We start from the raw sequence: 12,114 nt of genomic DNA, 5'->3' as shown, positions 1-12,114 counted from the left end.
GCCCAACTCCGGGAACCCGGGAAAACTTGTGAACTAATCAGAAAAAGCGGAAGGCGGGAGATCGGGGACCCTCCCAGCTCGTCGCCCAATGGAGAGAAGGAGGGCAAACAAGATGGCCAATCAGAAACAGCGCGGGGGGCGGGCTCGCTCGGCGGGAGCTTCGGACCCGGGAATTCCGAAGGCGGGGTCGGCGCTGCCCGCGCGCGGAGGCCGCGCCCCTCCTGGCCCTGGTTTCCTCGCTGTCAAACAGCCGCAGGAGCACCAACCCGGGCCGACCTGGCACTGCCTGGAGAGGGGACCATTCCGAGACTGCACCGCGCGGTAGATACGAACCTGGGCTGGGGCGGGGAGGGAAAAGGCTGGGTTTGCCTTGCATCATCCCGGGAGCCCTTTCTTCTGTTTTTATCCCACCCGGAGAAGTCGGTAAGCAAGGGTTTAGATCCACTTTGCTGGAGAACGTTAGAGACCCGTTTGCACTGCCTTTTGAGGGGTGACAGTGGATACACTTCCCACTGGGGTTCAAGCCAACTAGTTATGAGTGAGGGATTGGCCAGAAGAGTGAGGCGTGGGCTAGCAGGAGGGTTACTCTATTTGGATCAGCAGGTTTTACAGGAAGAAGCTTCTCTTCTCCAAATTACACTGAGATGACAAGTTAATATCACACAGAAGCAGTCCCCACCCTCACCCCCACACCTACAGTTCGAATTTCCCTAGAAGCTGCCTAATGTATTGTTGCCTTGCACAGATTGAAGGCTCCTGGAATACTTAGCAGCCTGAGGATCCGATTCAGCTTCGTGCCACAAGACGCCTTCATTTTTGCACTACACTGGGACCTTCACCAAATTTTTCAGTTGCAAAGCTGTTGACAGCCAATTTTGCATCGCGTCCTAGGCTCCTTGCACTCTGAATTTGCCCTACTCAGGGAGTGTGCTCAAAGTTGAAATTGCACAAAGGACAGCTCAAGTTTGCATCAGACGGAAAGTGAACTTAGGCCAGATGTGCATGGCCCAGGGAGTGGGAAAGGTGATGGATTCCTAAAGTGGAAGAGGTGGTGTGGAGGGGGCACCGCCCATGCTGCCTTGCTTCCAGCTGCTGCGCATAGGGGGCGGCAAGGGTGGCGATCTCTACACCTTCCACCCCCCAAGTGGGGCTGGCTGCACCTACCGCTTGGGCTGCAGGGCCGACCTCTGTGATGTGGCCCTGCGGCCCCAGCAGGAGCCCGGCTTCATCTCTGGAGTCCATGCGGAGCTGCACGCTGAACGCCGGGGTGACGACTGGAGGGTCAGCCTGGAGAACCATAGCAGCCAAGGTGAGGAGTGAGCAGAGCAGCCTTATGCCTGGGCAGTGCAGTTCTGGGCTGGAATGACCAAGAGTCTCCACGGGGACTCTGCCTGCCTCCCAAACTCCCCATCAGGTTGGATGGATGGTTGTCATCCAGACCTGTCTTCCCACCAGAAATGTGCAGTGTCAGATCTTTGTGGGGCTGAGCCTGTTTAGCTCTTAGAGGGGCTGGGAGGTAGATCCAGGGCCTGGAGTATCACAGTGGGGTTGTTCTGGGGCCACTGGGGGACAAGCTCAGATTTGACTAAGTTTCCAGATTTGTTTAGGAACCTTGTCCTTAGCTTAGGGCAGTTATATGTTGAATTATGTTTTAATGATCTGGACATGTGTCTTACTCCCTGACTTGGAGGCAGTTAAGTCAGCCTCAGAAGGCCTGGGTTCCCATCTCAGTTCTGCTACTGGCACCTGGCAGTATCACTCAGGCCTGTCACTTCACCTTTTTAGATCTTAGTTTCCTCTTAGGTAGAATGTAAATCTTTGTAAGGTCTGTTTTGGGGAGTGCTGTGGGGATTGGATATAGTGGCCAACATTCATTTAGTGCTTACTATTATGAGACAAGAACATTTTAAGGGCATTAAATGTAGGTGAGCACAAATACCCCATTTCACAGACAAGGAAAATGAGGCATAAAGAAGCTAACTTGTCCAGGGTCACATGGCTGGTAAGTGGTGGAGCTTGGATTTGAACCCAGACAATCTGAGCTGTGCTGATTAGTACTGAGTTGGAACTGAGTGAAAGTGAGCATCTCTGAGAATTGGACCTCAGTGAATTGAGGGAAGGAGTTCATTCCCTCCATGTGCCCTGGGGGAGGGCATAAGAAAAATAAACTCATTCCCAACTCACAAGGAGTTTCATATCTGATGTCACCTGCTGAGAGATTTAGAATGTGAGAATTTGATGACAGGTGTCGTGTTCTTCCTCATGTTCCCCAGAAAACCAGACAGGACCAGATTTCTCCACTTCTGACCTGTCATTTGTTTTTGTCGTTCTCTGTATTTGTCTGGTGCCCCACAATCAACAGGGACTTTGGTCAATAATGTCCGACTCCCAAGGGGTCACAGGCTGGAGTTGAGTGATGGTGACCTTCTGACCTTTGGCCCTGAAGGGCCCCCAGAAACCAGCCCCTCAGAGTTCTACTTGTTTCAGCAAGTCCGAGTCAAACCTCAAGATTTTGCTGCCATAACTACCCCACGGTCTAGGGGAGAAGAGGGAACCAGGGTTGGTTTCCGGCCCATGCTGCCCTCCCAGGGGGCTCCACAGCGCCCCCTCAGCACCCTCTCCCCTGCCCCCAAAGCCACGCTGATCCTCAACTCCATTGGCAGCCTCAGCAAGCTCCACTCCCAGCCCCTCACCTTCTCACGGAGTGGGGGTAGGCCACAGAGCCTGCCTGTTCCCACTCCAGCTGGGGAAGTGGGGACCACCCCTTCTGTCCCACCCCCAAGAAACCGGAGGAAATCAGCTCACCGCGTGTTGGCAGAACTGGATGATGAGAGAGAGGCTCCCAAGAGCCCCCCACCAGTCCTTTTGGAGCCCAGGAAGAAACTCCGTGTAGAGAAAACCCCACTGACACCCAGTGGGTAAGTGGAGAGAACTTTGTCTCGTATTTCACTGCCTTTTGATTCTTTTAGAGCCCTAGGCTGGGAAGTAGCTCTCTGCTTGGGGGATGGGGATGGGAGATGGAACAGAAGTTGGAATGACAAGACCTGGGTTCGTTCTTCTAACCAGATTCACCTTTAGTCTAGTGAATCTATATAGGTTCACTCTGCAGTTATCCAGGGGAAAGTTCTAGGCCTCTGCAGGTTTCCAGTGACCCTGGTTTTTGTGTCACTTTCTTCAGAAATCGACGTGGGCGTCCTCGGAAACACCCAGTGAGCAACCCCAGGGCTCCCCCTGCAGTTGGGGGCGGGGAGCACTGTGCAGCCCCTTGTTGCTGCCTACCCCAAGAAGAGACAGTAGCCTGGGTTCAGTGTGATGGTTGTGACATCTGGTTCCATGTGGCCTGTGTTGGTTGCAGCATCCAGGCTGCCAGGGAGGCCGACTTCCAGTGCCCAGGCTGTCGTGTAGGCATCCAGACCTAAGGCCCACCACCAAAGCACCAGAGGACAGAGCTGGCACCTCCAGGACATGGGTGGACACTGGGGTGCCAATGGGTCCTAAGAGATGCCCTCTTCTTCCCTTGCCTCTCTAGGAGGGAATGACTACAGGGGAAGGGTCCATTCCTATGGATTATCAATTCAAGGCCTGGAGCAGGCCCTCATGGCCAAGGTAACAGAAGAGATGGCTTCCTGCCAAAGATATTGCTGCCTCCAGGAAGTTGCCAGTGAGCTGGAAATTCCTACTTGTCACAAGCTGTAGGTCCTTGTTGTCATGGACACTAGAATGTCTGGTCAAGAGAACCCATCAATTGCAGAGGTCACGCCTGGGAAGTTATAAGCCCCAGACTTGAACAAGCAAGTTCTAAATGTTCTTGATGGCATCGCCTAAGGCATCTCTGGGAAAACCTAGGGCACAGCCCCCAAACTTCCTTACATTGTGAGCAGTCCTGCCGCTGACCACCATGATTGTGACCTGACTTTTCAGAGCTTTGCTTCCATTTCCAAATAAAGAATGAGCAGCTTCATATACTCCAAGGTACTTACTCTTTTTGTGGGTCTGATACTCCTTGCTTTCCAATTTTTGAGAGAATGGAGTGGTAAAGTCTGGAAAACTAATTCAGATCCTTAGGGGAGGAGATGAGCAGACAAGGCAGAGAAATACAAACCTGCTCGCTGAAAAGGTGCAAATATATGAGGTAAGCTGGAGGTGGGAAGACAGGAGAAAAGGAATCCAGGTAATTACAGTTTCTAGTTTCAAAGAAAACAGATCCGGGACTTCCCTGGTGGTCCAGTGGGTAAGACTCCGAGCTCCCAATGCGGGGGGGCCCGGGGTTCGATCCCTGGTTGGGGAACTAGATCCCGCATACATGCCGCAACTAAGAGCCCACATGCGCCACAACTAATAGATCCCATGTGCCGCAACTAAGACCCGATGCAGCCAAAATAAATATTTATAAAACAACAACAAACAACAGATCCACTGCCATTAAAATAAGGTACTTGGGATTTGGTCAAGTTCATGAGGGTGGCAGAACTTTTACAAGGTTGACCAGTACTACCAGGAAGAGAAAACCTGAGACACCAGCTACAACAGATGCCGACCTGGTCCAGTATATCAACATAACCCACATATGCTACACTGATTCTCTTCTGACAGTCGTACACCAAGCCAAGATACTGTCAAAGTAGCATTTCTATAGTTCTTATTAGGAAAGCCCTATCTTGACCTATCCTATTGCAACCTGCATATCCATCCCCTTCCTCCTCTACTTAGACTTACCAACCCAAGTTTTTTACACATTGAGGAAAGGCTCCAGAGCAAGGGCCCTAATTAGGAAGTGGCAGAGGCAGGACTAAAATGTGGGAGGTTTTGGTGAGTCACAGACAGGGTAGGCAAAAACCTTAAGTGGAAACCAAATGGACCCAGGTATCAAGAAAGCACAAAGTAGAGTTTCCGGTTGGGGTGATATGCAGAAGAAATGAGTACCTAAAAGACTTGATTTCTTAGCACAAAGCCACTGAGGACTTCCAGAGTAGAGTGGGGAAAAGCAAAAAGCCAGCTCCTAATAGGGAATGGGCTATGTAATAACTGCATCTTTGGGCAAAAATAAGGTGTTCACCTCCAATTTCCCCAGGTCACAGGCTCCTAAGAACTAGCTCACACCTATAAGAGCCCTCTACATATAAACTTGGGATCCAATCCCAGATCTCCCTCTGACATTGTGACTCTGGGCAGTTTAAACGGCATCCTTGGTCTCAGGGTCATTTGGGTGGAAGAGCTATTAATACCCACTATTAACTATCCCCATCCACGCTTCAATAACTAGAGGAGAATAAACCAAAGACAAAAGTATCCACCTACTAGGTCCCAGGCTTCTTTATTTAAGAACAAAGTGATGAGTGATGTGGGGATTAAAATCAAGAGCATCATTGAACTTCACCTTCCCTCCAACCAGTTCCCCCAAACTCCCTGCCCCCACACCCTTTGTGTTCCCAATTCCTTTCTTAGTGAATGAAGAACTTAATCCCAAAGCCCTGGTACGAACCCCAGGGTTCTCTCCCTAGCTGTCCCCCTTCCTCTGCCCCCATTCCTGGGAAGGGCAAACACCTCAGTTTGAATGCATGGGGGAGCCCAGAGTGGTGACAGACACCGAGGGAAAGGCCTCACCCTCAGGAAATGGGACTGAGGAGTACAGCGTAGTGAAATGAGGACCCCCATAGCCTGGGGTACCAAAATGGGGCCCTGGAGCCAGAGGAAAGGATACTGGTGCCCCTGAGAAAGGAGACCCAGCAGCCTCAAAATCCTCTCGTTGCGAATAGTCACTGCTTGATCGTTTGCCCTTCTGGCGACGGTTGCAGAACCACACTCGGACCACCTGGGAGTGGAAGACGGGAGAGGGACATTCGATCATAAGCTCTGGGAGGTGTGAATGGGGAGGAGGAGACAGAGCACCCAGGGACGCGGACAGGGGCACTCACATCCTTCTCAAGCCCGAGCTGCTGAGCGATGTGGCTGATCTGCTGCAGGGTGGGCTTTGGGCACTGCAGGAACATGCTCTCCAGGTTGCCTCTCACTCGGTTCTCAATACTCGTCCGCTTTCTCTTCCGGGCCTGCACGAGGGTCTCTGCCTTGCATATCTGGGCAGGTGGGGAGATGACAAGGAAGGAAGTGGGAGGGCAAGCCTCGAACCTGCTGAGCAACAGCATCATGAGGTCAATGACTCGAGAGCCAGCTGCTCAGGAGCACTGACTGGCACCAGGGCCACAAGAAAGATCCTGGAAGGGTGGGTTTAGACCAGTGGCCCTGGACCTTCTCCCAGCAGAACTGAGGAATTGCACTCCATCCCAGTGAGGACCACTGCCTCCAAGAGGGAGAGCTGCCAGCCATGGATGGAAGCAGTGGAAATCGGGCTGAGACCAGACGGGTCCCTATGCGTCCCTCCCACCCTCACCTCCTGCAGATTCTCGTTGTTGTCAGCTTCCTCCACCCACTTCTGCAGCAGGGGCCGCAGCTTACACATGTTCTTGAAACTGAGCTGCAAAGCCTCAAAACGGCAGATGGTCGTTTGGCTGAACACCTTCCCTGGGGAGGTGGGTTGAAAGAAGCAAGGTGAGGCAGCAGGCAGGGCCCTTTCGACCCCAAGACCCAGAGCTTGCCACCTCTTCCTGCCCTCCCAAGATCCCACACAAGTACGGTATCTCTTCCCCCTCTACCCTCACCCCTAAAGAGGGTAGAAACACCCTTCTCTCACTCCCTTGGTGGGGAGGAAAGGCCCAAATTCAGGGATGTTCCTTCCAGGGGAGATGTGGTCCCTGTGTTCTGTGGGTCAGAACATGCTAGGTGAGACTCACCAAAGAGAACCCCCAGGGTGAGCCCCACATCGGCCTGGGTATATCCCAGGGTGATCCTCTTCTGCTTTAGGAGCTTGGCAAATTGTTCAAGGTCTTTCTGAAGAGCTTTGATGTCCTGGGACTGCATTTTAAAAGGCAGAGGACATGTAAGAACATAAACATACCAGTTACCCACCCCACCCCCCCTTCCATTTGGGCCCCAAGGAATAAACAGTCTATGGGAGCATCTCTGCTTCCAGGCTGCCCACCTAATAAGTAGAAATAAACTATATACAAATGTCATTTACCCCAGAAAGTGACACATCCATCAGATGCAGAACGTCATTCGATAATGCAAAGAAAAGCCCAGGCCTCAATGAGAACACCTGTCAGGTTATGAAGGGGGCTCCTGCCCTTTAGTTCTTTAACACTCACAAAAGCTTTTTGACTCTAGTATTACCTCAGTTTGAGGAAGTGTTGAGTGTAGAGATACAGAGCACCATGTCTCTGGTTCTCTTTCCAAATATACTCTCTCCAGCTTACTTTGAGGGTCCCACAAACTATGACAAGGCATGCACATTCACAAACACACTACAAAAACAGTCGTCATACGAGGTATGAATAACATGCTTTGTATATAGTTAGTGCTCAATTTTTAAAAATCTGATTATCCCTTATTTTTAACTGTATCTTTCTGCAATATAAAAGCATCCTCATTGACTAATTCAACATATTTATTGAGCACCTTCTGCAAACCAGTGGCTACACCAAGTAGACCAAAAACCCTGGCCCCAGGGACTTCCCTGGTGGTCCAGCTGTTGAGACTCCACACTCCCAGTGCAAGGGGCCCGGGTTCCATTCCTGGTCAGGGAACTAGATCCCACATGCCACAACTAAAAGCCTGCATGCCGCAACTAAGACTCCACGTGCCACAACTAAGACCTGGCGGCGCAGCCAAATAGATAGATAAATTTTTTTTTTTAATTAAAAAAGAAAGAAAGAAACCTAGCCCCAAGGGGCTTTCACTGTGATGAAATTATCATCCAGTATGTTAGAAGTGCTATGGAAAAAAGTAAAGCAGAGTAGGGAATTATGGGGAAGGTGACAATTTTAAATAAGACAGTCAGAGGTGATGTTTGAGCAAAAGGAAGGAGCAAAGTGGAAAGGCCCTGAGGTGGGTGGGCCCTGGTAGTAGCAAAGCCAGCAACAAGGCCAGCAGCAAAGCTAGCATGGGCGGAGCAGGGTGAGAGGACTGAGGAAAGGGAAGAAGGGGAGCTGATGAGGTCAGAGAGGTGAGCAGAGCAGATCCTGGAGCTGCCGCCGTAACTTTGGTTCACTCAGAGAAGTGGAAAGGCGCTGAAGGGTTTTGTGCAGTGAAATGATCTGACTCTCACATTTTAAAATGTTCACTGCAGTTGATGTACTGACCATAGACTAAAGAGGCAACTGCAGCAATCCCAGCCTAATGATGGTGGCTGGGACCAGGATGGCTCTAAGTGATTGATTCAGGATGTATATCCAAGGTAAAGATAGCAGCGTGTCCAAAGGATTGGATGTAAGGATGTGAAAGGAATGAGGATGACTGGTTTGGGCCTTAAACTACTGGGAGATGGACAGGGTGGGGCAGTGCAGGGAGCCATCCCCGCAGGAGACAGAAAATGCAGTGGTCATGTCTAGAAGATATTTGAGCCTTGAGGGTGGATGAGAGGTGGATGAAAGGTAGACAGAGCAGAGGTTGATGGATGGAGCCCTGAGGCTCTCCAATGAAGGCCAGTGGCCAGAAGATGAACAAGAGCAGCCAGGCCTCTGTGCAGTCCTGGAAACCTAAGGGAAGTATTTCGAGGGTCATCAATCACATCAAACTCAAATAAGGTAACTTCCATTCCCAACTTCTGCTCAACCGATGTCGCAAACCTATAAACGTCAGCTGTTCCCATCTCGGCTTTTCCAAATCATATTTTGGGGATTTGAAATAAGGTAAACCCCAGTTCAAATCCTAGCTTTACCATTTAGCAGTTAAGACCCGTGAAATAGGCTAATAATACCTCCCTAGGAGATCTTGTGCCAGTTAATGAGATAATGATGTAGAAACTGAGCCCACAGCCAGGCATTTAGGAAATGGACCACAATTGGCAGCCATTATCATTCAAGGCTCAGCCGTCGCCTCGAGCAAAGAGTCTAGGGCTACTCGGTCAGCTGCAACCAATCACACCACCTTCGAAGAGGTCTAAAGGTTTAGTACTTGATCTCTAATTGCTTGCACTTGTCTCTTCCTAGGACTAGAAGATATATCCTTAATAGTCCCCAGCAGGGCTGGATGCGGAAGTCTTCAATTCCCTCAGCAAACCCTACATTTGGGGAATGGCCTGGAGATGACTTCTTCCCCTTTTCTCCCCCTGTTCACTACTTATGGAATTACGGCTGAAATTGGTGTTTCCAGCTCTCTACAAGGGGGTGTCAGGGTGTGCACTCTGCCTGATTGTGACTCACTGGGCCCAAGGCAGAGGTCAAGGGAAGACAAGCCCTAAACTTGATGGAGGGTAAACCCAAACTCCATATATCCACGCAGCCCAAACAGGAGCTTCTATCAGAAACCAGTCACACCCTAGACTTTCAGGAACAATAACCCTGGGATAAGCACGGTTTTCACCCTCAGGCCACACTTAACCCTAAGGCGGAGATCCTGGATCTGATCAAGCTCAAATTTTCAAGAAGGGATCAGGGTAGAAGAAGGGGCTCCAACCCCAAGCTGGGTCTGGTGCTGGGCTGGTAATGAGTGACTCGACCCAGGTCAGACCTAGGAAGTGGAAGGACCTACTTGACAAGGGCCGAGGGGGGAAGCAAGGCCAACTTCCGACTGCCCCAGGCCGCCCTGCCCTCACCTGTGGTTCTCTCTAAATTCCAGTCCTTAGTTCCCACCGGGCCCCTGCTCAGGGCGGCCTGCAGTCGCCACACACGCGTCCCGGGGCGCCGCCCTCGCCCGCTCCCCTCCTGGGTCGGCGACCCGGGCAGCTGCAGGCGATCACCTCCCCTCGCGTGGCCGCCCCCGGCCGGCGCGGTCGCCCCCCGCCGCCCGCCCCCAGCAGCTCACTCGCCTCCTCGGGGTTCGGCTCCAGCTTCTCCTTGTCCAGCTTCACGGGGCCAGCGGGGGCGGCGCAGGGCTCCGGGGAGGCCCCCTCGGAGTTGCTCTCCACCCCGGCTCCCGCCTCGCCCTCGGGCTGAGGGGTCTCCAGGCCGCCTTGGGGCACCAGCCCCACTCCAACCTGAGGTGCACAGTAGGCCATCCCTCCGCAGAAGTCATAGGGCGGGGGGCACGCGGGAAGACCCCACACCTCGGCGCCGGGCCCAACCCCCGGCCCGATCCCTGACCCACCGGGAGGCCCTTGGAAGCTCATCCAGGTCCGAGGATCAACCCAGCCCGGCTCTGGCCCTCCCGGCCCATCGCCTCCACCGCCCGGCGGGGGCGAGAAGGCGAAGTCGGAAGCCAGGTGTCCCGCCATGGGGAAGGAAGGCGCCCCAAGCCGGGGGCCTAGGAAAACGAGGGCTCTCCTAGGGACGGCTCGACACCTCTCTCCCTCCCCAATCCCACCCACTAGCCTTGACCTCTGGCCCCGCCCCCTGGATGGGTGGGGGAGGGGACGGTGGGGGTGGGAGAAACTGAGGCGGAGGGTGTTTGCCGGCTGCTGGCGGTGGTGTCTGGGAGCCGAAAGCCAGGCAGCTCCAGCGGGCGCCTCTCCAGGCCCCAGATCCCGAGGCTCTAGGTGCAGGTCCCCCATGCGGGCCTTCACTCCCAACTCCCAACAGGCCGCCCGGCCCTCCCGACGCTCCGCACACACCAGAGGTGCCTGGAATCTCTTCCACACCTCCTGCCGGTTCTTCAGGAGCCCGGCTGCTGGACCCCTCTCCAGACACCCTGGCACCGTCCCCTCACCCGAACCAGCCACCCTCTCGGCTCCTCAAACATTAATTGTTTATGTGTCAAGTCCTGATGGGGCTACCCCTCAATTCCTTAACAGCCCCCTCCCCGTTGCCCTCCTGCACCCCCAATCCAGGAACCTAGTTGTTCCCATTTAGACTACTGGCCAGATTCAGTTACCCCAAAGCTGCGATGCCCAGCAGCCATCTGCCCAGCCTGCTAAGTTCCACCCCATCACCAGGGGCAGACTGCCAGACAGGCTTCCATTCCATCCCCGGCTTTCCCGGCTTCAGAGCCCCCTCACCTACCAGAGTCAGGGATGGAACCCCTACTTTCCCTTCTAGGGGCCAGGCTCTGGGCTGACTGGTCCTGAGTCTCCCAATCTTTGTCCAGACAGAAGAATCGGACGCCCCCTCATGGGTCCCCCACTGTGGGTCACGCACATCAAGTTCCTTGCCCCCCTCTTCAGAGACCCACATTATCTAGTCCGTAGTTGACTGTTCTCCCTCCCCCACCTCCCAGCCCAGGCCTCCGGCCCTAGGCCCTGGGTGGGGAAAGCCCAGGAGGGAGGGGGGAAGAAAAAAATATCTGACTTCAGGTTCAAAGAGGCTTGGGAGGGATGGGGGGGAAGGGGGCCGGACAATGGCCTTGGCTGGACAATCCTGGTCCCCAGAGGGGGCAACTCTAACCCTAAACAAGTGCTCAACCCTTGAATGGGCCTGGATGGCTCCCCTGGGGACAGCTTCCTGCCCCCCAACCCCCCAACCCCGATCCCCTCACACGGAATCCCCCTCAGAGCAGCTAAAAGAGCTCCAGCAATAACCCCCCCATCCCCTCAAAGACTGAGCCTCAGACAGGGACCCCCACTGGGACCTAGGTCTCCTGTCCCCCTCTAGAGGACTCAGGCGTCCAGCCTCATCATCTACCCCTCCCCCAGCCCCCCCAGGCCTTTGTGTAGGGGGGCTGGTGAAAAGATGAGGAGGGGGTGGAGAGCGACTTGGGGGGGGTGTGCAGGAAGCCTGCCCTAAGCTCTCCCACAGGGTCTATTTTTCTGGGCCTGTCCTGAGGGCTCACACTGCAGGCATAGTGCTTGATTCTGTTTGCAAGAGAATAGCTTTCAGACTGCCTCTCTGCTTGGGATGAGGTTTGTCTGTCTGCTCCCCAAACTTGCCCTAAATGAAGGCCCCGAGATGAATTGGGGGGGCCTCCGGAAAGGCTGTAGACCAGAGCTCCCTACAGCTTGGAAGGCCAGAATCCTGAGCCTGGGACATGGACCTCTGCCGACTTAGACATCTCTTCATCTCAGCCCCGTCTGAGGTTGTTTGCTCAGCATCTACCTTCTGAGGGGCTTGGGGGTCCTGCTGGGGGTCCTCTTGACTGGCCAGCCATCTTCAACTTGGTGGTATCTGGGAGTCCTTTGAGCCTGTTTTT

The 12,114-nt window shown here is 53.6% G+C and overlaps 2 protein-coding genes across 4 annotated transcripts; one reads left to right on the top strand and one right to left on the bottom strand.

Moving 5' to 3' along the window:
* Positions 1-181: 181 nt before the first annotated feature.
* On the top strand, positions 182-3,963 carry TCF19 (transcription factor 19). Of its 3 annotated transcripts, XM_057554023.1 has the most exons (5): positions 182-321; positions 746-1,309; positions 2,363-2,918; positions 3,179-3,209; positions 3,530-3,963. In XM_057554023.1, the coding sequence occupies exons 2-5, from the start codon at positions 1,072-1,074 to the stop codon at positions 3,608-3,610; spliced, it is 906 nt and encodes a 301-aa protein (XP_057410006.1). In that variant the 5' UTR covers positions 182-321; positions 746-1,071; the 3' UTR covers positions 3,611-3,963. The 3 variants fall into 3 exon arrangements, with proteins under 3 accessions (XP_057410006.1, XP_007194050.3, XP_057410005.1); XM_007193988.3 differs by having other exon boundaries at positions 3,179-3,963; XM_057554022.1 differs by having other exon boundaries at positions 294-423; positions 3,179-3,963.
* Positions 3,964-5,545: 1,582 nt separating this feature from the next.
* On the bottom strand, positions 5,546-10,267 carry POU5F1 (POU class 5 homeobox 1). The gene is made up of 5 exons (XM_007193987.2): positions 9,863-10,267; positions 6,789-6,909; positions 6,389-6,519; positions 5,916-6,074; positions 5,546-5,812 (listed from the first exon to the last, which is right to left on the bottom strand). The coding sequence occupies exons 1-5, from the start codon at positions 10,265-10,267 to the stop codon at positions 5,546-5,548; spliced, it is 1,083 nt and encodes a 360-aa protein (XP_007194049.2).
* Between the last annotated feature and the right edge of the window lie 1,847 nt (positions 10,268-12,114).

Source organism: Balaenoptera acutorostrata, chromosome 10 (genome assembly GCF_949987535.1).
Source record: "Balaenoptera acutorostrata chromosome 10, mBalAcu1.1, whole genome shotgun sequence".
NCBI classification, from domain to species: Eukaryota; Metazoa; Chordata; class Mammalia; order Artiodactyla; family Balaenopteridae; genus Balaenoptera; species Balaenoptera acutorostrata.
The sequence above is the reverse complement of the archived record's forward strand: the minus strand, read 5'-3'. Positions and strand labels throughout refer to the sequence as shown.

Coding starts and splice junctions, on each gene's coding strand:
- TCF19 (XM_007193988.3), top strand. CDS start 1,072: ATGCTGCCTTGCTTCCAGCTGCTGCGCATAGGGGGCGGCAAGGGTGGC. Junction 1,310..2,362: donor GGAGAACCATAGCAGCCAAG/GTGAGGAGTGAG, acceptor CACAATCAACAG/GGACTTTGGTCAATAATGTC. Junction 2,919..3,178: donor ACCCCACTGACACCCAGTGG/GTAAGTGGAGAG, acceptor CACTTTCTTCAG/AAATCGACGTGGGCGTCCTC.
- POU5F1 (XM_007193987.2), bottom strand. CDS start 10,267: ATGGCGGGACACCTGGCTTCCGACTTCGCCTTCTCGCCCCCGCCGGGC. Junction 6,075..6,388: donor ACAACGAGAATCTGCAGGAG/GTGAGGGTGGGA, acceptor CCACCTGCCCAG/ATATGCAAGGCAGAGACCCT. Junction 5,813..5,915: donor AGCTCGGGCTTGAGAAGGAT/GTGAGTGCCCCT, acceptor TTCCACTCCCAG/GTGGTCCGAGTGTGGTTCTG.